The sequence below is a fragment of the Orycteropus afer genome, unplaced genomic scaffold, assembly GCF_000298275.1.
Source record: "Orycteropus afer afer isolate SDZICR_OR568_19922 unplaced genomic scaffold, OryAfe1.0 scaffold00020, whole genome shotgun sequence".
Classification (NCBI taxonomy): domain Eukaryota; kingdom Metazoa; phylum Chordata; class Mammalia; order Tubulidentata; family Orycteropodidae; genus Orycteropus; species Orycteropus afer.
This window is the reverse complement of record NW_006921607.1, coordinates 11,218,968-11,241,200: the sequence shown is the minus strand read 5'-3', so window position 1 is coordinate 11,241,200 and position 22,233 is coordinate 11,218,968. Positions and strand designations below refer to the sequence as shown.

At 44.3% G+C, this 22,233-nt stretch overlaps 1 protein-coding gene across 1 annotated transcript in view; it reads left to right on the top strand.

Annotated features, from left to right (window-relative positions):
- LOC103191744 (ubiquinol-cytochrome-c reductase complex assembly factor 1) overlaps positions 1 to 21,564 on the top strand; it is a 124,088-nt gene extending 102,524 nt beyond the window's left edge. The window contains exons 8-10 of the mRNA XM_042783601.1: positions 11,374 to 11,451; positions 17,084 to 17,197; positions 21,430 to 21,564. Of these exons, the coding sequence (XP_042639535.1) occupies positions 11,374 to 11,451; positions 17,084 to 17,197; positions 21,430 to 21,564 (327 nt within the window). The remainder of the gene's footprint in view (positions 1 to 11,373; positions 11,452 to 17,083; positions 17,198 to 21,429) is intronic.
- The last annotated feature ends 669 nt before the right edge of the window (positions 21,565 to 22,233 follow it).

Here is a 22,233-nt window from a genome sequence, read left to right as displayed (position 1 = left end):
GATGCTTTGGATTGTGTTGCATTGGTCAGAAGAGGTAGCACCTCTCAACAGATACAGCTTTTTTTTTTATGCATTTTATTGAAATACAATTTATGTACAGTGAAATACACAAAGCTAAAGTGACATGGGTCAGTGCTTTTTTTTTTTTTTTTTTTTTTTTTTTGTGGCAGTGTTCCCTCCCCTCCCCTCCCACCCCTGTAACCAACAAAGAAACCTTTCCTTGACTTTTTACAATGATGAACTAATACTATATTTGTCCTTCTGCGATTAACTTATTTCAGTCAGTATAATGTCCTCCCAGTTCATCCATGTTATGCAGTGTTTTGCAGATTTTACATTATTCTTTAGTGTTACATAGTATTCCATTGTATGTATGTACCATAGTTTGGTTATCCATTCTTCTGTTGATGGGCCCCTAGGTTGTTTCCATCTTTTTGATATTGTAAATAGTGCTGCAATGAACATGGGTGTGCATATAACACAGACATAGCTTTAAACTAAGGTTTCCTCTCTCCTTTGAATATTTACCCCCTTTAGGAACTTTTTACTGAAAAAAGTGGGCAAATAAAGAGAATTACCTTGCAAAGATTAGGCCACTCTCAGAGCTCACAAAACCCAGTGTCAGTTTCATTTCAGGGAGTATCTGAACCTCACTCCTTGCCTTGCCTTTGGCCACCACTCAAGTGGGAATGACCATGACCAGTGAACATAGTGCTCAATATTTGGGCTCAGCCATACCAGTATACTGCTGTAGAATTCTGTAAGCTCTTAGCTGAGTGGCAGTTCTCCTTGAACCTTAAAAGAAGGTTGGACTAGGAGTCAGAAGATCTTGTTTCTGTGAACATCTCACCCATTGCTGAATGATGTTGCTCAAGTCACTTGACCTTTCTGAGTCTTCATCTCTTTAGCAGGGACAGCCTTTTTCTCAGATTACCATTGGGTCATGTTGTTGTTGTTGTTGTTGTTATGTGCCATCAAGTCGGATGCACTCATAGCGACCCCTCCTGGGGTTTCTGAGGTGGTATCACTAGGGAAGTAGATTGCCCAACCTTCCTTTTGAGGAGTGGCTGATGGGTTTGAACCACCAGCTTTCTGGTTAGCAGTCAAGTGCCTTAGGCACTACGCTACCAGAGCTCCTTCATAGGGTCATATACCATTCATTGTATTTGGGAAATTATGTAGTTCTGAAAGGTAAGCTGGAAGGAAATGGCAGTGAAAGCGAACATTCTGTGACTCATGGAGAACAATAAAAATATCTACTTTACTGTTTGGGGCTGTAGACTTTGGTCTGACCTACTCTGCTCAATTAGAGACACTAGTTACAGTGTGTGATTCAGTGCATTAGAGTGGTCCCATGCCTTTCACTCCCCATTACTGCAGAGAAGAAGGCAGGGCTGCTTGATGAACGAGCCAGGGGCCTCAAAGTGGTAGAGGGTTAGATTTTGGATCTTCTGTTATCGAGGCAATGTGGTATCTGTCTTAGAATCCCTGTTGTGGGAAAGGACTTTGGGTCCATAAGCTCAGTATTGCCTCTGCTGTTCAGGTCTTTGGCACCCATGACAAGTGACAGTACCTAGGTGATCCTTGAGCACCTCCATTAATCAAGTACTCGCTACCATGTCAATTATCCATTTTGAGCTGTTTTGCTTGTATGTCTGTGTATTTGAAATGGCCAGTATTGATGGGGAATAAGCATCCTGTAGTTTTCCACTGAACCCAGTCTGCCTAAATTTAATAGACAATCTTTAATGAAGTAAAGTTGTGCCTGAAGCTTTTCCACACTCATAAACGGGGTCACGAAGTCCATGTTGCAATTAGGAGGCTGCAAGTGTCTCTGGAAATCTAAAGTGTGTCAGCAGCATCTTGCTGACAGTTATCAGACCTCATGGCTACAGGTAGAATGCAGAAGACCCAAAGGAAGTGTGTGTGTGTGTGTAGTGAACAGATTACTGGGGATGGGGCTCAGGCTCCTACACCCTGGTAGACCATACCCCTGCTCCACTGGGGACGCCTGCCGGGCTCGAGCTAAATACACATCTTGCTCATATTACATCTTACCGAAGTCAGATTTTCCATTACCACAACATAGGAGACATTGAGGGCACAGTGACTGCTGAAACCCTACAGGACTGGTTGTCTACACTCAGTACTGCCAGGGTCAGAAAGTCATCAGTGTATAATTGCATATAACTGTTGTGTTCTTGCTTCAGCTAGCATTAGTGGGGCTTGATTACATGCAAGTCATGGTCTCACCTTTTCTCCACATCCACTTGATAATCGAATCTTGTTGATCCTACTCTAGAAGTTTCTCTTGAAAGCATCTCCTCCTCTTTATTCCTGTTGTCCCTTGTATGAATTCTGTTCCTTACCAACCCTCTCCTGGGCTGCTGCAGCAGCCTCCTCTGGTCCTTCCCCTGAATTCATCATCTGTGCTTTGTCTAGGGTTCCTTTTCAAAAATAAATGTGACCATGCAACTTCCCTGCTTAGGAGCAGTCTTTGTCTTTCCTTTGTCTGATATTCAGGGCCATTTACAATCCAACACCAACTGCCTTTCCAACTCTGCCTTCTGCCTCTCCCTACTGTGAGCCCCTTATTCAAAACTTTCCTCTGGACATGCTGTGCTTGTTCACATCTTTGTAGCTTTGCACTTGCCATTCCTTCTGATGAAAAGTACTAATCCTTTTTCACCCTTCAGCTCCATTACAATAAATGTTACCTCTTCTCTGAAGCTTTTCAGCTCCCAAACTCACCACTGCCTTTATTTTTACATACAATGTACTAAGTGTTATAATGGTTTCTGGTATGTTTTCCAACGTGAAATTAAACTCCTGAGGACATACACTCATCTTTTTACCTCTAGCACATCCGTGATGCCCGAATATCATAGGACTCAATATATGCTTATCAAAGTTGTTCAAGGCAATCTAGAATTCTGCACCCAGAGAGCTTATGGTCCATCAAGGAACACCAGTCGCTTTGTGATAATACAAGGTAGAATAGACTAAGAGTCATAAGAGGAACTTTAATATACATCTGTCTGAGATTGAAATATCTGAATGAGGTGAGCCATTTATAATTGGAATTATCATTTGCTTATACTTCAGGTAATTATATTGTTAATTGGTTCTATCTTTATTTTTGGTCATTGTTCTTGTTGTTAGATGCTGTTGAGTCAGCTGTGACTTGTAGTGACTCTGTGTACAACAGAACGAAATACTGCCTGTTCCTGCGCCATCCTCACAATCCTTGCTATACTTGAGCCCATTATTGCAGCCACTGTGTCAGTCCATCTACTAATAAATTAAACTTTGTTTTCACTTTCCTAATTTTACATTTCACAACAAAAAATCAAAGCCTGACCAAAGCTTTTGTACACTAGCACTTGTTAGCAGGGTTTAAGACCTTTCTTATACCTGGAAGTATCAGAAGAAAGACACTTCTTAGAAAATTCCTTAGCTATCCTTCCATAGTGCCTGTTCCGCAGCAGGCAGGGATCTAGTGTCTGTTAATATTTAACCTGTTCCCTTCGGAGAGTTAGTTGTCCGTTACCTTGTTAGAGTGACCTGTGAGAGAGAGAGAGACTCAGTTGCCTACTTTTTGCCTTGCCCTGGCAATCATGTTCTTTCTCTGCTCATTCAGAAGCTTTTCTTTTACTTCAGAACTTTGTAAGTATTGTGGCTCCAGATCTAGAATTCTAGCAAATGGTGGTATGGAACTAGAGGTGGTCTTAAAGTTATTACAGTGAAAGGGCTTGATGTGAGAGGGATTGTGAGGTTGCAGAGGCCATCTGAAGGCAGGCTAGAGTGGAGCTATGTTTACAAATGGCAGCAGCAGCACATACACGGACTTATTCTGCCCCTCCCCAGATCCTTGTACTTAGAATTTCCTTGAAATCTGTAAAATGCAAGGGTATCACTACTCTAGTAGGTAGTTGTGGCAAAAAACTCCCATATTCATCCATTCTGCAGATGTATGGGCCGAGCAGTGTGCTCTCTTTGCCCTCATGGAGCTCATGGTCTGATGCAGTGTGGAAGAAGCCTTCATACAGATCATTGCTGCTGTTAGCTGCCCTCGGGTCAGCCCCTGACTCGCAGCAACCCCTGCACGGTGGAATGGAACACTGCCTTGTCTTGCACCATTACCATGATTATTTGCAGGTCAGACCGTTGTGGTCCATGGGGCTTTCCCTGGCTGAGTTTTGGAAGCAGATCGCCAGGCCTTCCTTCCTAGTCCATCTCGGTCTGGAAGCTCTGCTGCAGCCTGTTCATTGTCACAGCAGCCACCCTCCACTGACAGGGGTGGCGTTGGTTAGGAATTGAACCCAGGTCTCCTGCATGGAAGGTGAAAATTCTACCACTGAACCACCACTGCCCCCATAAACAGATCATTAAAGTAGTACAATAAGTGTTCCTGGTGGAAGTATTAAAAACCATGTAAAGAGAAAGCACTAAGTTTTGGGAAGACTTGAAAGGCTTGAAGAAAATGTGTTGATGCCTTTTCTATAAAATGCGAATAACAACCCCGTTTTAGAATTGTTGTGATGATTGAAGAGATGACACCTATAAAGCTTTTAATACAGTTTCTGGAACATGGTAAACATTCAAAAATGTTTGCTGCTGCTGCTGTTATAATGATTATTGCTGTTATTATTACAGAGAAGTTTTAATGAATTGATGAATGCTGGTATATCCACTGATGGCAAGCAACAGAGACTGACTCTAGCTAATTTAAGCAAACAAAGGACTTTCTTAGAGGGTTCCTAAGGCTCACAGAATGGGAGAGAAGGTTTAACAGCAGGCCTCAGGAAGGAAAGATACAGAGAAGCACAGGGATCTGGGAGTAGTTCAGTTTGTGTGTCAGCTTCTGGGCCTGGCTGAGTGGCCAGGCAGCTGGATGTAGTATTCCCCATGGTGAGACTGGTAATCAACTCCACGGTAGGCTCTACTGTGAGCAGCTGAGTAGCTGGCTTAGGGATGTGGTCTGCTTCCTGTATATAAGCAGAAGCTTTGGGGAACGGTCTCTAGCTTGTGGCACGCTTGAATGCTCCACATAGCTGTGCCGTTGTTGGGCAGCCTGCGATGCTCTGCTGACCTTGGGATTACAATGGACTTAAATTAATGGCCTGCCGTGTGGTTTGGTAACATCGAGACTGTGCCTTTTTACTTGTCAACCTTGGGGTTTCTCAGCCTCAGTAAGAACAGCCAGCAGCTGTCTGAGTGAAGAAATGCCTCTAGCTCCAGTGGGCCCTAGAGCCTGGCACTTTGAACTTGGACTTAAAGCCTCCAAACTGTGAGAGAATGAACTCCTGTTTGTTAAGGCCATCCCATTTGTGGTATATTTCCTGTCAGAGCAGTACTAGATAACCAGAATGGGATCTTAGAAACAGGAACTTAATGTAAGTCTCTTTAGGATGATTCAACTTTAATTGCCTTTTCTCTTCAGATGTCTCTGCTTTCAGAAGTGAGGGACCGATTAGCTTAGCTTGCACTATATGCCCATCTCTGTGATGGAGGCCCAGAGTTCCAGGAGCAGCAGCCAGCCAACTCATGCAGAGTTGAGGAGGAGCATATCCTCTAAGGAAAGGAGCACAAAGAGAGGAAGAGACAATACCAGAGCACTTATCCTTTGAGGCTGATAATGGAAATAACTAGGTCAACCTGTAGAACAGCCTCAAGGCATTTCTGTTGGTCATTTAATCTAGAATGTCCTAGCCTGTGATCCAGTGCCAACCTACTGTGACCAGTTAGTTGAATCTGACATTATGTTAGAATCTGACATTCACTGAACTTTCTCTTGTTTCTCCATGGTCATTCTTAAGTGTCATGCTAAAACAGACTCTTGACTTTTACAATAGTAGAAGAAGGAAAACTTCTCGACCTTTTTATGTTACATTTCATCTAATATGTCTAGTTATTACCTTTTCATATTTTTGATTTATCAGCTCATGATCAAAGATTTGCCCTGGGACTTTATTTTGACTACCTGGTCAAATTCTTCCTCCACCTTATCATTCATTCAGCCCATCATCCATCTGCCTGTCTGTCCGCCTGTCCATCAGTCTAGGCAGACTACTGTGCATTTAACCTTGTTGAATCAAATCTTAATTTTGGAATGATTTTTCTGGTAACTCAGAGTCATATGTGATTCTCCATTTCTGCTATGACTTAACAGAAGCAGAAAGGTATGGTGGTATAGAAAAGTTACTAGATTTAGGGACTGGCCACCTGAGTTTAAAGTCCCAGCACTACCATTTATGATCCGAGTGTGATTTTGGGGGGCAAATCACTTCACATTTTAAAATTTTTGTTTCCTCACTTACAGAATTGGGACAACAGTAGCAGTTACACTGTAAGCTCCTGGAGGACACTGCTATGGTTGTGAGTCACTACTAAGGTCATATATGTGAAAACATTATCAGATAAAGTACAGTGTATAATCACTGTTACTGCTACCACTATCATCATAATTATTGGTATAGATTTCAGGTAAATCTATTATCCAGGAGTGACTGCTATAGGACTGCCATCAGTGCTACTATCAAGACGTCCATTCTTTCAAGCCAGATTTTGATCCTTGTAACTGGAGTACGTATGAGATACCCTTACCTGCTATGTGGGACACAATCCAAAAATCCAGAAACTAATGTCGAGTATAGCTGTTACATTCCTCTAGTCTGTGTGCCTTGCCATAGAAGACAAAGTAGTATGATGGTTTGATCTTCACAGGACGTTATGGTCCCTCATCAGCTGCTTTTCAAGGAGACTATGGATTTCTTGACGTGTTTGACTGTCTTATCAAGTGACCATAATGACCATAATTTCCAAGGCCAGCTAGCTTTACTCTGTTGATGTGCTGTTTTCCTGAGGAAGAGGCTCCTGTACTTTTTGGCCGTTCAGAAATTAAGGCTACCTCTTCTACACTTCTGCTGCTGCCCATGCACGTTGTTTTCCAGGACATGCTCAGGCTGTGCAGATTTGAATATGCACATCCCAACCAACAAAACCGAGATTTTCAAAATAAATAACAAGAAGGGGATTTTTTAAAGAAAGGATTTGGTCATATAGCAAGTTTCCCTGGTACATTAAAAGCTTGACATAATTAAGTGAAATAAGACTTAAGGATTATCTCATCCCTCATTTAGGTTGGTCTTTCATCACAACGGGAGCATACTTTCCTCAGATAGTCACTTCATTTTCTAAAATGAGAAGAAAAAATTGTCCATCTTTTCATGTTTCACTATTTTTCCTTTTCATTCTTGGCATTAACACAGTATTCTCTGGACTTGTCTAATAAACATGCACATAGTTAGGATTTTATTTGTTTGTATTTTGTGGTCATTGCTAAAAACTCTCCGGAGGAAGAGATGTGTAGCCATAATGTGGTGAGTGAGTTCCATGCAGACACTCTCTCCATGTCCACCTCTGTCTTTCTTTGTCCTCTCACTATTTCTTTCTGTCTCTCGTACGTCTTCTACAGTGGGCTAATTTCTAACTTTAAATATACTGGCGGATGTCACACAGTGACTGTAACACATGGTGTTGGCACTATTGTGCTACCTGCAGTGCACTTGTTTGCACTGCATTGTTACCTTATGATGAATTTGATAGATTCCTTATTCTTTAGTCAGCAGCTCTAGCCACCCTTTGTCATTCATTCATTCCAACAAATTCTTACCAGCCTGCTCCTGGTAGCATAGTTGCCTCAAGTGAGTATCCCTAAAGTTTGTTTTTAACCTTCATGCTAATCAGTTCTTTCTTCGTCCATACCAACATTCTTCTGTTCTCCCCTCCTGCACCATAATTGCACCAGGGAGCCATTTTTTTTTCCAAGTTTGCCCAGGAATGGGGCTTAGCTACACTAGGGTTGTCTGATGACCCATCTGGTGCCCCATTTCTAACTTTCATTGAAATCTCTGAATTGTATTTACCCAAGACCCCACCAGCACTTGTTAGCCCTGTCTCTACAGATAACCTGAGGCATAGGGCATAGGAAGGGACAACCATGTTATATAGGGTGTTTACTTCAAAACAGGAGTTGAAGTATTGGAGTTCCACTATGTATTCTAACTTTGACCCCACTATTTCCAACCTTAAAAGGAGCTCTGGTGGTGTAGTGCCTAAGGCATTTGACTGCTAACCAGAAGGTTGGTGGTTCAAACCCACCAGCCACTCTGCAAAAGGAAGACTGGGCAATATACGTCTGTAAAGATTTACTGCCTCAGAAACCCAAAGGGGGTCACTATGAGTTGGAATCAACTTGATGGCATGAGTTTGAGTTTTGGTATAACCTTAACTTCACCAAACATTGGTTTTAAAGTGGGAATGATAACAGTACCTCTCTCTCTCATAGAGTCTTTGGGAAGGATTAAATGAGCTAATATGTGTAAAGCTCTTAGCACAGTTGTTGGTACATGGTGAATGCTGAATTAGGGGGGGAACTGTTCCTTGAATCACTTTTGTGGCACACGTAGACTGGGGAGAGGGATGCTTCATAGAGATTGTAATTTCTAAGCTAAGTTTTGGAGGATAAAGAGTTAGTCTCCCAGTAGATAAAGGAGAGAGAAGGATATCCTGCAGCAGTGTGCCTCAGAGATGCAAGAGAGCGTGACATATTTGTGGAAATTGCACAAGTTTACTCGGACTGGAGGGTGAGGTAAGAGTGTGGTAGTGGGAAGAGGTGAGGAGGGAGGAAAGATGATCAAGAACAGATCACAGAGAACCTTGTAGAGCTCCCAAAGTTTAAACTCGATCCTGCATCAGTCCTGTTTTTTCTGCATCATCTGGTTCCTCTGTTAAACAGTCACATAAATGTCTTTAAGAGCAGCGAGAACAAAAAGGAGAAAGAAGGCAGTGAACTGGCCTCAGATGAACTGGCATCTCTCCTCAAAAACACTGCATAAATTAAGGATGTGACCTGTTGTAAGATTCATTATTGCTTTATTTGTGTTCCCTGTTGGTTGTCTCATTCATTCATCTACTGATTTGTTGGCCTAAACTCTTACATCCCCCCTCCTCCTTTTTTTTCTTCCCTTTTTAATATATTAAGGAGCCCTAATGGCAAAGTGGTTAAGGCGCTCAACTGCGAAGCAAAAGGTCAGCAGTTCAAACCCACAAGCTGCCCTGTGGGAGAAAGATGTGGCAGTCAGCTTCCATAAAGATTTACAGCCTTGAAAACCCTATGGGGGCAGTTCTGCTCTGTCCTATAGGGTCGCTATGAGTCGGAATCAACTTGACGGCAATGGGTTTGGTTTGGTTTTTAATATATTATGCTATTCCCCTTGGGACATCAACTCCAGGACCCGTCCCTGGCCTGCTCATGTTTGTTTTCTTTGCCCCTTGTGCCTGCCTCTGCTATAACATTTGTAGTATGTGTTAAGTAATCCTTAAGGTAACATTTTTATTATGTCATAAAAAGTGCATGGCAAATATATTATAACTCATGGACTTTGTTTAAAAATGAACGGATAATTTATTGAGTGTGTTACATGAGCCTTGCTCCCCTCCCATTTCAGCCGAGACCTGCTGCTCATTTAGCCTCGCCTCCTATTGAGCGGTCCCACCCTGTGACAAGCGGGAGAGCAGACCCGTGGTTGGCTAGAAATGACGTCATAGTTTATGTACTCAATAAAAATTTAATTAAGTCATTACAGGAATTGCAGTCATCATTTAACCCTCTGATTTCTTCTGTTTAGTTTATTATTAAACATTCAGTAATACTAGTCACCAAATCCTGATGGCTTATAAAATATCTGCATGAATTTTAATAGCTTAAATAAATGGGAAAATATGAGTAACTGATATAAAAGGGACCTTTTCCTTGTGGTGGTGCTGTATGTATGAGTTTTTATAAAAAGCAAACCATGTGGAAAGGAGAAGAGTTTAGTAAGAGAACAGCCAGCACAGTCTAAGAGGAGTTTGTCATCCGGTGTGTGGGTCACGGCAGTGAGGACACAGGAAACCTGCACACTGACCAGCACAAGCTTCAGTGAGGGGGCGGCATCCCAGCAAGAGTTCACCAGAGGGAAACTCCTCCTCCCCTCGGGTTCTGGTCTGGCCGCAGGGCCCGGTGGGCTGAGTCCCGTAGTTCAGGAAGCTGCCCTTCACCTGTTGCCTACAGATCATGTGTCTGCACTGATGGAGCTTCTGCCCTCTTCCAGGAAGAGCCCAGGTCATGATCTAATCCAGCCTGGATGACGATATGTGAAAACCATTCCTAGCTGTGGCAGCGTACCAACCGTCAGCTAAAGGTGAAGGGGAGGCAGCTTATAGGTCACTGGAGTTCAGATACAGTCTCAGGAGACAGAGAAACCTTGCAAATAAGGAACTCCGCTCCTGTCCTCTGTTCTCCTGGGCAATAGCCAGTGAGCATGCAGGGACATCTCAAGAGGACGCATGTACATGAGCTTCCTGGAAAGCGAGAATTGAGGTTTGCAGGTTATTGTATGGGTGATCACTGAAGTCTCCTGCAGATGGTGAAGTTAAAAAAAAAAAAGCCCTAGCCCAGAAACCACATTCTAATCCTGGCTCTGACACTAACTTGTGTGACTTTAGATAAACCCCTTTCTCTTTCTGGGTGTCAGTTTACCATTTCCTTAAGGGGATTGAGGTTCTTTCTGAGCGCCCTTCCAGCTCTAATGCTTGTGTCTCAATGCAACACACAGACTAGCTGTGCTGAGTAGGTCCAATGAAGGTTTGCCTGGGAGAGATGCACCTGCCTTAATCTGTAACACCTCTGGCATTGTCCTTTCATGGCTCTGATTCTTCTTACATAATTAGAAGTGCGACTAGTATTGGGATAGGGAGAGACCCTGAAATGGGCATCAGGAGGTCTGGGTTATAGTGCCATCCTGACCTTATAGAGGAATTAGCTCATAGTTTCCTGTTTCTTGACTCCTCTCACCCCAGCCCATCCTGGAAGATGGTGCAGAAGTTTGGTAGTATCTGTTTGTGATATGTCGGAAACATGGAAGGTGATGAGCAGCAAAGAAACAAAAACATCCCGTGTCATTGGATTGAAGATGTTGTGTGTGGCACTTAGGCCCTGCTTTGGATTCAGTCAACAGCCTGTCGGGACCCTGATCCAGGCCAGGCCCTCTGCTGGGTGTTGGAGGACACATAGTTGGGACTCGGTGTATTCAACTCAGTTTATTAAACTGAGTGACTAGTGTAATTTGGGATCAAACCTAAAAGAAGCTGACAAATAATTATCCTGACAGATAATGGAATCAGGAATGGACTGGCAGTTTGACTTGTTGGGAGCCTTCCCTGAGCATTTTGTTTTGTTAAGCGTCTGTAACAACTAAGAGCCAAAAATCAGCTTTTTAGTTTTGTCCTTTCTTTCATACTTTTGTTTTTGCCATTTTGTTTCGGTAGGTTAATCCCTATATCCTGAAGAAGAACATGGTCCTCATGACCAATAGCTTCTATGCTGCAATCTTGGGATATGATGAGGTAAGATCAGTTGCCAAGCCTTAGGCAGAATCATGGCCTCCCCCAGCAGAGGCTTCTGATGAGAGCCTCTGAGGAACTCTTCAAGGACCATCCTTCACGGCCTGCCATTATGGCTTTGTATTTATTTCCTGATTATATTACTGACTGGGCAACTAGAATGGATGTGCAGCAGGCTGCCTAATGCTTAGGAAAAGAAAATACTGCATGACATAGTTCCCTAGCCCACAGCTGCTGGATGGAGGGACAATGGCAAATCAGTCCCCGTGCCAGCCCCAGATGTGCCCAGCGAGGGAAAGACACACGTGAACAGTACAGTCTACCAAACGACACACTTTTTTCTTGCTTTAATTATAAAAGCAATACATAATCATTTTAAGAATTCATTAAATGTACATAAGTGGTAAAGTGGAAAATAGAAGTCCACTCCCCCCTTCTGCCCAGTTCCCTGTCCGGGAGGAAAACGACACTCATCGGTTATTGGGTGTCCTTCCAGACATCATTGGTGCAGAGACAAGCAGCTATGCTATATGGTATGGGACTGTATGTTTATTTTCTTTATGCAGACATCCTGCCACATGAGAACATTTAGATTTAGCTCATCTTTTTTTCCTCAACTTATATTTTTTTCTGTAGAACCTCAACCTTTATTACGAAAATTTTCAAACATAATAGAAAAAAGTAGAGTAATAAACTCTTTTATACCAACCACCACCATTCAGTATACCTCATCTTTTTAACAAATCATGTCCTTTTATGCTAATTTTGTGGTTACCTCTAAATGTACTGCAAGCTTCCTCTCTCCTGGGAAACACTCTGGGAACTTCTTCCCCAAGCACAGGTCATTCCCGCCCTCTGTGGACTCTGAGCCCTTAGTAACTTCCTTTAGCATTCACTGCTGCCCTGGCTTGTCTGGGGATTTCTTCTGAGTGGTGGCAGTGTCTTGTGTTTGTATTTCTATTGCCTAGCCTAGTGCTTGGCACATGACAGGTGAAGAATGAGGAAGGAAGGAGTTGCATGAAGGAATGAAGGCAAGACATTATGGAGTGCAGGCTGGAGGAAATGTTATCAGCCTGAAGATAATAATCGAAGCCAAGAGATAAGCTTACCCCCCCACACCGACCCCAAAAATTAATTAATTAAATAATTTGCCCAGGGTTACTGGACTATTTGAAATTGGTGTCTCCTGACTCCCAAACTACCAGATATTTCCAATTACAAGAGATCAATTTAGATTGCATACCACATCTGCCATTAAGTTAACATGGGCTTTTTGGAAGTGGGATGGTGGTTGAAAAACACTGTCAGTGTACATATCCATTGTTAAATTGGATGTGCTCTGGCTTCAGACACATGACAGTGTATAAGAGAATGAGGGTTAGATTTAGAGAAATGGTCTTTCTTTTGGCATTTGTTTGGAGGTCTTTATTGAAGTTGACTTGGTTGGCTCACTTGACTCTTTTCCTAGTGTTAATAAAATGTTCTAAGTTTTGTCTATTCTCTCTGTCCTCCATCCCAATCCATTATGCCAGAATGTCTCACCCAAACATACTTGCTCCAAAGAGTCATCTGGGATCCTTTTTAAATACAATTCTTGAAACCTCTCTGAAAATTCCAGTTCAGTAGGAGCAGAGCCTGGCATTTCAACAAGTATCCAGATGACTTCTAAGAGAAAGCTTGGGAAATATGCTAATTACCTGGGACACAGTTTAAAAATCTCTGTCTAGACCCTGTCCCTCAAAGATTCTGGTTTAATTGCATAGGTAGGCATCTGTAGTTCTCAAAGTTCCCCAGGTGATTTTAATGTGCAATTCTAGAACACTGAATTTTAACGTGCATGCAAATTACCTGGAGCTCTAGTTAAAAGGCAGGTCCTGATTCAGCAAGTCTGGGGCGGAGCCTGAGACTGTGATACTGAAAAGCTTCAGGTGATGTGGATGCAGCCTTTCTGGAGAGCTGTGCTGTCCAATACCAGCCATAGGTGGCTAGTTTGATTGAAATTATGTAAAATTCTGTTCCTCAGTCACACTAGCTACATTTCACATACTCAGTAAGCATCTGTGGCTAGTGGCTACTGTATTGGATAGTGCAGATAGAGAACATTTCCATCATTACAGAAGGTCTGTTGTCAGCGCTCTTCTGCCTTTTCCTAGAATTTTGCTTGAATTATGCCTCCATCCTGGACACTTTGGCACCTTCCTATTTTCTACTACATTAGGTCCAAATTCCTCCATGGAATTTTCAGGCTTTCTGTAATACTGTTCTCTCTTTTCTAGAATTTGATATAGCTCTTTAAATCCTTCCCATCTGTAAAGGCCCACTTCATAAAATGTTCCCTGACTTTTCTAAACCTCTTGTGTTTTTAACTGTGAACTTCAACATTCATCCATCCATCCACCCATTTAACAGATGTTTATGGAATGTACTTCGTGGTGTTGAATCAATCTTTACTAAGTGAGACCCTGCCACTCTTAACTCTGAACCATAACCAGAGCTCTCTCTCCAGCCAGGACAATCCCTGTAGCTTCCTCTAGCTATTCTAGACCTAGATGTCTTAATTTGCTGAAGGATACTTTCTTTGTATCGTGAGGGAAAACAAGTAGGCACTCTATTCGATTGCAGAAGAGTTACTGTGCAACCTTAGTGTTTGGCTTTTTCTATTCCCTGCTTCCATGGTTGCACTGGATACTCTCAGAGCAGTCTCCTACCTGTTTTCACTGACTTACTAGCAGTATGGTGGAAAGGAGGCTGAAGGTGGGTTCATTTACTTCCTCAGCAGTTTTCTTGCACTCCCACTCCATGCTAGAGATAGTCAGATACTGTTCCTTGGCCTCCCCGGTGCATTCTGGTCCTAGTTCTATTACCAATCAGCTAGATAACCACTAAGCTTCAGTTTACTTATCTTTCAAATGGGGATAATGATATGTGCCCTACTTGGTGTACAAAGTCATTAGGAGCCAGGTGTGTGAAGTAACTCTCACAGTCTGGAGCAGTAAGGTTGTCATCACTGTAATCTGGGGCCTGAGTTCTTCTCCTCCTGAGTGCTCTGGAATTCCAGATTATGAGTTTGCTCCTTCCCAGCCATCTCACCTACCACCAAAGCTGCCTACTTACAGCAGGCCTCGGCTCCCAGACTTTGCTTTCCTGGACCCTGCCCTCATTCTCCCAAGTTCTGTGCCCGGCTCCCCTCCCATCCCTTCCCATGAGCACATGTGGGTTGCTGCCAGCAGCACCCCAGCATGTGCCCAGGGCACTTCAGACACAGGCAGGCTGTTGTGTTAGCAGATAGCTTGGAGAGTGGAGTAGTGATGTGTCTGAGCTTGTCCTTGGCCCCTGTCCCCATCTGCCGGAAGAAGCTGGTTTTCCTGACTCAGCCATTGCGCCAAGACAGTCTCTTAAGCTTAGGAACCATAAGGGTCTTTATCAGTGGCATTTGGAACAGGTGGAATGTGTTTCCACCAAACTGTCAGCACCTCATACTGAACAGGGCCCTTCCTGGCGGCAGGCCTGCACCAAGGTGCCCCAGAGGCCAGCCCACAATGTAATACTACATAAGTGATCCTGGGTTCTTGTGTAATGATTTACTGTTAACAGAGTTTTCTTATGGCCATTCTCTTTGAATTCCCACAACAACTCTGTGGAATATAAACTGAGGCTCAAAGAGGGTTAATGGCTTTCCAGAGTCCAACAACCATTAAATGACAGAACTGATACATTAACTTAGGTGGTCTAATTACCAGATCCCACTGTTCTTTCAACTACATCCACAGCTGCCTGCCAAAGCATGATCCTGATCTTTCTGATTGATTAATGCCTAACAAAATGTCCTTTCATTGCTTTTTTTATAATTCAAAAATGTTTTAAATAAGATAAGTAGTTTCATCTCTTCCTCTTTTATCTTTTTTTTTTTTGTCCTTTGGGTGAAAGTTTACAGAGCAAATTGGTTTTCCATTCAACAGTACACGTTCTATGACATTCACTGCAGTCCCCACAATGTAACAGCATTCTTCTATTTCCCCCGTGTTTGTCATTTCCCGTCATCCTTCTTTCCTGTCTCTTCTGCCTTCTCTGATTTATCCCTAGGTACGTGCTGTCCTTTTGGTCTGTATTGTTGATTGTTCTGATTGTTAGGAGTGCATACCTTCCTGGTATTATCGTTCAACTTACAGGCCTATCTGCTGTTTGGCTGAAAGTTGAGCCGCAGGGATTGAGTTCAGTTGCAGGCTTGAAGGGTATCAAGGGCCTTAGTCTCAGGGCTTCCATGAGTTTTCCTCAGACCAGTAAGCCTGGTCTTTTTTAAGATTTTGAATTTTGTTCCACATTTTTCTCCCATGCTGTCTAGGGCCTCCTATTGTGATCCTACTGTGATCTCTTTCACAGCAGTCGGCCGTGATAGCCAGGCACCATCTACTTCTGATCTCAGCTTCATTTAGGCTGGGGTTTCATGTGGTCCATTAGTCCTTTGGATTAATTGTTTCCTTCTCTCTTTGATTTTCTTTACTCTTCTTTGCTCCAGACATGGCAAGACTGGTAGTTGCACCTTCATTGGCTGTTCACAAGCCTTGAAGACCCCAGTTGTTATTTACCAAAGTAGGATGTAGAACATTGTCTTTGTGGACTATGTTATGCCAATTGATATTTTCATCTCTCTTAATAGGTGAGAAGATTGAGACTCAAATTTAATTTATTGCCCACCATCACTGAGCTTGGAAGTGGCAGAGTTAGGACTTTATCCAGCCTTCTTACTCCAAGCCAGCCCTTTCTCTGGTTCTACACGCTGCCTTGGCCACCTGGACAAAGGAGCTTCTTTGGAACTTTTTTTTTTTTTCCTTCTTCCTTGCCTCAGGAAATAAGACTTTCCTCCTCCCTCCTTCCACTAGAGGTCTGAGCTAGAATATAGCCCTAGCACATGGTCCCAGACTTCATTTAACTTCTGCCTGATGGTTGGGCTTCCCAACAGAGGTCTCCTCTCCTGGGAGAGACAGTGGCAGGCACACACACACACTTGGGCATTGGCCAGCCTATTGAGCAGTCTGTTCTCTGTTTAAAAGAAGGGAGAAAAAGAGATAGAGGCTGCACCAGGCATGGCTAGCCCAAAACTGGATAACAGTGAGGTGAGGTACCTAGCTTCCTTCCCCAAAGAGTCAGCTGCCTTGCAGATATGTGCCCTTGGACCAGGAGAGAAGGCTCAGTCCATACCCATTGCAATCACTAGGAAAAAACAAACATTCACAGAAACTCACCAGCCCATGCTTTGTTGACAGCAGTGGGAATGCTGCTACCATATCTCTTCTTGGCCACTTAAGCATTGCCTGGACCAAGTGTAGTGTTTGGTAGAATAGAGGGAGCTGTGGGCTGAGAGGGTGGACCAGACATGAGTCCCAGCTATGCATCAACCTCAACAAGTCACTCTCTGGGTTCCCTGGTCTTCCTCTGTATAAAATGAAGGGATTAGACTAGATGCTCTCTGCAGACCCTTTTTAGCCCTACCATGTAGCCACCCCATTTCTGCCTCTCAGTGTCTGTAAGGTCCTGAGCTGATTCTGTGGTTTGCTAGCCTGTTTACATTATCCCCAGCTTTTGTATCATGATTTTACAAGGCTCCTGGGAAGACAAATGATACTCTGTATTCCAGGGCCTCCTTTCAGATGATCGTGGACTAGCTGCTGCTCTATGGAGAACTTTCTTCAACCAGAAATGTGAAGACCCTCGACAGCTTGAATTGCTGGTGGAATATGTGAGGAAACAGGTGAGCAGCCCTTCTCTCCCCTCCAGATTCTCATGGAAAACGAGTCCTTCAGTCTCTGGAAGCTGGGCTTTCCGTGGATCATAGGAAGCTGAGTTACCAGAGGCCATTCTGAGGAAACTGTGATCAAGTCACATCAGGAATACTTCTACATATGTGTTTATATGTGCTACAAGTGTATCTATGAATATAGTAGAGCATACAGGGAGCAAAGTGAGGAAAACTTCTTAGCCATAATCACACACCTTGAAAGAATGAGTCACTGGGCCTGGAAGCTCAGGACCATAATCTTGGGGGACATCAAGGTCAGTTGACATAACATAGTCCACAAAGACATTGTTCCCCATCCTACATTGGTGAGTAGTGACTAGAGTCTTAAAAGCTTATGAACGGCCATCTAAGGTGCAACTATTGGTCTCTTCCTGTCTGGAGCAAAGAAGAGTGAAGAAAGTCAAAGACAGATGGAAATTATTAAAGAACTAATGGACCATGTAAACCCCAGCCTCTATGATCCTGAGACCAGAAGAACTAGATGATACATGGCTACCACTGCCAACCGCTCTGAAAGGGATCATCATAGGAGATCCTAGATAGAGTGGGAGAAAAATGTGAAACAAAACTCAAAATAATTAAAAAAAAAAAAAAAAAAAAAGACCAGCTCACTGGTCTGATAGAGACTGGTGAAACCTCTGAGACTATGGCTCTTACACACCTTTCAAGCTTGGAACCTAACTTATCCCTGTGGTTCAACTTCCACCCAAATAATAGACAAGCTTATAAGGTGAACAGTAACACCAGGGAAGTGCACACTCCCTATAACAACCAAGCATACAAGAACAAAAGGGCAGCATTTACCCAGGAATAAAGCTCAGAAGGCAGGAGGGGACAGGAAAGAAGGACAAACGGAAACAGTAAGCACAGGGAGGAAATGGCAAGAGTGCTTTGAATTGTGGGAATTGCAATCAATTCATGAATCAAAAATGAACATGAATTAGTGAATGGAAAACCAATTTGCACTATTGACTTTCACCCAAATGACAAAGTTAAAAAAAAAAAAAAAATCACATCAGTGGCAGACACTGATGAAGAGCACCTCTGTGTGTCCAACCTGCCAACCATGAGCTTGTCCAGAAGAGTTGGGGAAAGAAAATTAAAAAAGAGGAAAAGGCACTGAGTGGTCTCCCACCTTGAGTGGACATTTGATTGCCTCCAGGTGTTGTGCATGACACTGTACACACAGTCCTGTAAAATACAAGCATGGGGTATGCGGGCAGCCAGTCACTGTAGCCCCTTTTGTATATACTTAGAGATCCAGTGTTCACACTTCCTGATTTCTGGCAGAATTAGGTTCTTGACAGCATTCCACAAACATAACTCAAGTTTTCTTCCCACTGGTTGCTATCCATAGTCAAGCAGGGTCCCCTTACTTTAGTACCTCATCCTTCTGTTCCCCCAGGACTCCCTGACACCAGAGCTTCTAGGAAAAACCTCTAGAGTGAAAACTGGTTAAATGCATAGTTTTCCCTCAAGCCCGTGGAGAATGAACTTCTTGATCTCTGCCCCCAGCTCCTGAATTGACGGGAAGCCCATACTTTGTAGATGAGTGAGCAGAACAGCAGGGAGGAGGTACACAGAAGCTTTTCCAGGGTCTCCCAGTGAGTCAGCCTGCACAGCTGGTCTAGAACCCAAGCTGAGTGATTCATGCAGCCACCAGAGGCCCCAGCTGCTCAAGACGGCTTAGCAGCTCAGGCCATCCCATGAGTCACACCTGTGCTTCATGGGCCTGGCCTTTGGAGCTAAAGGGACCTCGTCCCACAGTTACTCTCTTATTCACCTGTGCCCATGGCACTCAAGCCTCCAACAGCAAGGAAGGGGAAGGCTAGGCCCCCAACTCTTGAGGAGAAGGATGATGAGGACAGTAGGACCAATATGTAAATTGCTGGAAAATCCACATACTGGGCCTTTTCGAACCCAGAGAGTAGAAAATCCCAGAAGTCAGGACTTTTGGGACCATTCTTCATATCTGCTAAAGCAGGGAGAAGGAACTATAGCCAGAGGACCCCACTGCACAGAAGTTCAGAGAGACATTGTTGACTAGGCTCACCCTCAGACAAGGAAAGCAGTTGGCAAATCAAATGCTGTGTTTTCTGAGAGACAGCCCAAGTTTTCCATCTGCCATGGTAGGCTTGTGCAGGGGCAGTGATGAGGGTATAGCTGGGACTTCTGACAGCCCTAACTGAAAGAACTACTGCAGCCAGTCCCCCTATAAAAAGTCCCGTATGGCCTAGTGAGACATAGGCTATGGGAACACAGTGATGGGGCTCCTAAGAAAGCAGGGATTTTGATGGGTACCCAGTTTCATGAGCAAACCTTTCGAGCAACTACTGTGCCAGGTACTCTGTTGGGAAAGCAGAGATTACTAAGAGCCAGTCCCTGCCCTCAGGAGCCAGCTCATGGTTTGGCAAGGAGGCCAGTAAGGCACAAGGCTAACGCTAAAATAAGTCATCCCATGATCCAGGCAGGAACAAAGAAAGGCCAGAGAAAGGAAGACTAATTCTGACCATGTGGGCAGAGAAGATTGGAAGCTGGGCCCAAAGCAGGCTCTAGTCCTCTGCTGTGGTACTTGGTGTAGTAGATGGCCTGAGACCATCAGAGGTTATACTGAGATTTCTAAATCAGGAGATGGGCAGAGTGTTGGCATTACAGACAAAAACAGTAGTTGGGAAGATGAATGGGTTTTAGGGAAGGTGATTTTTCAATTGGAGCTCCTTGGATTGAAGGAGCTAGCAGGATGTGGCAGTCCAGACTTGGGGTATGTGAGAGCTTCGGGTTGAGGATTGAGAGTCAGCAGCTTGAAGACAAAGCAACAGAAGTGAACATACTCTTGGAAGAGGGAGACAATTCAAGGCCTAAGATGAAGCTTCTAGCCTCCTTCCCTCCCCTCTCCAAATGCAAAATGAAAACCCCAAAGTGGAGCCCCATTATTCTGAATCCATTGCTGACTCTTGCTCTGATTCATTTCAGAGATGAATTTTGCCTATCCCTTTAAAATCATTTCTCATTCTGCTGCTGTGCTTACTGGCAGGCAACCTGGGGAATCCTCCCAGTGACTGCCTTTCCTGAGGCCCAGCCACTCAACTAGAACAACTGCTTCTTGGAAGAACTGCCTGACCATACCTTCCCTATAGCTGCTCCCGTTCTCTCCCGTCGCAGGTGTCCCTTCCTCCAGGTAGAGCTCCACCTAGATTCCTTGGGCAGACCTGGGAGCATTCAGGGACTTGGCATTGCCCAGGGCAGTGGCATCCAGCCCGACCCTTCCCATAGTCTTCAGCCTTTGTTGGAACCAGAACTCTGAGCACTGGGATTGAAGCTCACTATCTCTATGCCAGACAAGCTGGAGGCACAAATGGGAGAAAGCCCAGGGGGCCAGGATCTCTCTCTTCAGATGTAAGAGCAGCTGTCAGTGTGGAAAGCAGACAGATACTGTGCTTGGTCTTTCCAATTGCAGATGGAACGAGGATCAGTGGTGAAAGTCATCGGAGGGCAGGGTTCTCTAGGATGTGAACATGTTAACAGCAAAGCTGTGAAAGGGGACAGATGCACCAGCCATCCTACAAGGTAGAGCTGGGCCTGCTGACCACGTATCAAGGCCCAGTAGAGGACAGTAGTATGCTACATATTTAAAAAAAAAGTGTGAGTGACTAGCACTGTACCTATGTAATGTCATTTAATCTCTTCATAAGTCCTGTAAGGTACACATGACTATCCCCTTTCTCAGACCATAGTCTCAGAGAGGGAAAGTGGCTTACCTCAGTCACACCCCTAGGAAGGGGCATCATTAGGACTCACCTCACCCAGCAGCTTTGGATGAGGATGAACAGGATGATTTCTGTTAAGTTGCAAGTCCCGACTTCCTGGACTACATGTGCTTTCTAGGGAGGGTGTATCAGGGAAAGTAATGTCCTTGGAGTGTATGTGTCTGTGCCTGTCCATCTTTGTCCATCCAGACTCTTGACAGGAAATTCCCTAAAGCCTTCCCGGTGAACTGCCCCAACCTTTGTCCTTTCTCAGAAGCTCCTTAATGAAATGAATGTGGGCAATCAGAGACCCCCCAGCCTGGGTGCTGGCATAGTCATGAGCACCTTCCTTTCCCCCTCCTTTGGGAGACCGGTTCCTTATGCCATCTCGTGTCTGATCTTGTCCCTTTTCTCTGATCCCTACTCTTCCATTTGCAGATTCAGTACTTGGACTCCATGAGTGGTGAGGATCTGCTTCTGACAGGGGAGGTGAGCTGGCGCCCTCTAGTGGAGAAGAATCCTCAGAGCGTCCTGAAGCCCCATTCCCCAGTTTATAACGACGAGGGTCTTTGATGGCTGGTCCCTCCAAACAGCTGGCCAACTTGCTTGAGGAACCACCAAGAGGGAAATGCCTGTTTTGCCCAGGACCCAGCAGAAAATAGCCTGAACTGACCTTTGAACAGCATCTTCAACTACCTGGCCCCATTGTGTTGATTTTCCTTAGTGTGTCCAGGAGTCTGATCTGATGGGGTACAGTGCTGAGAGAATCTCTTGCTCCTCTGGGGCATCCTCTCCATTACAGAAGCACTGAGCAAAAGCTCTCCAGCACACGCTCTCGAAGGCCCCTCTAGCAACTCTGTGTGATTGACAGCTTCTCCCAAAATCCTGGGAAAGGATGGGGGTAGGTAAGAAAAGGGAGATCCCCACCAAGGGCCTCTTGTGGCCTAGGGGAAGTTTGTGATACTGCTGAGTCAAAACGGGTAACCACACTTCTGTCCCCTGGGTTGAGCCATGAGGGGGAGTTGACCATTAAAAGAAACAGAGACTTGTCTCTGCCATGGCTCTTCTTTATTGTAGGGTCTTTTAGAAATGTATCTGAGATGGTGGTGCCTCACTGAGAAGTATGGCCTGGCTCAGATAGAGGCAGGGAGAAGGGGAGGGTCTTTGCTGCTGCTTTTGCCTCCAGTTTATGGAGATGTCTCACTCCTCTGGCCAAGGCACAACCTGCCAGCCAGGGATCCA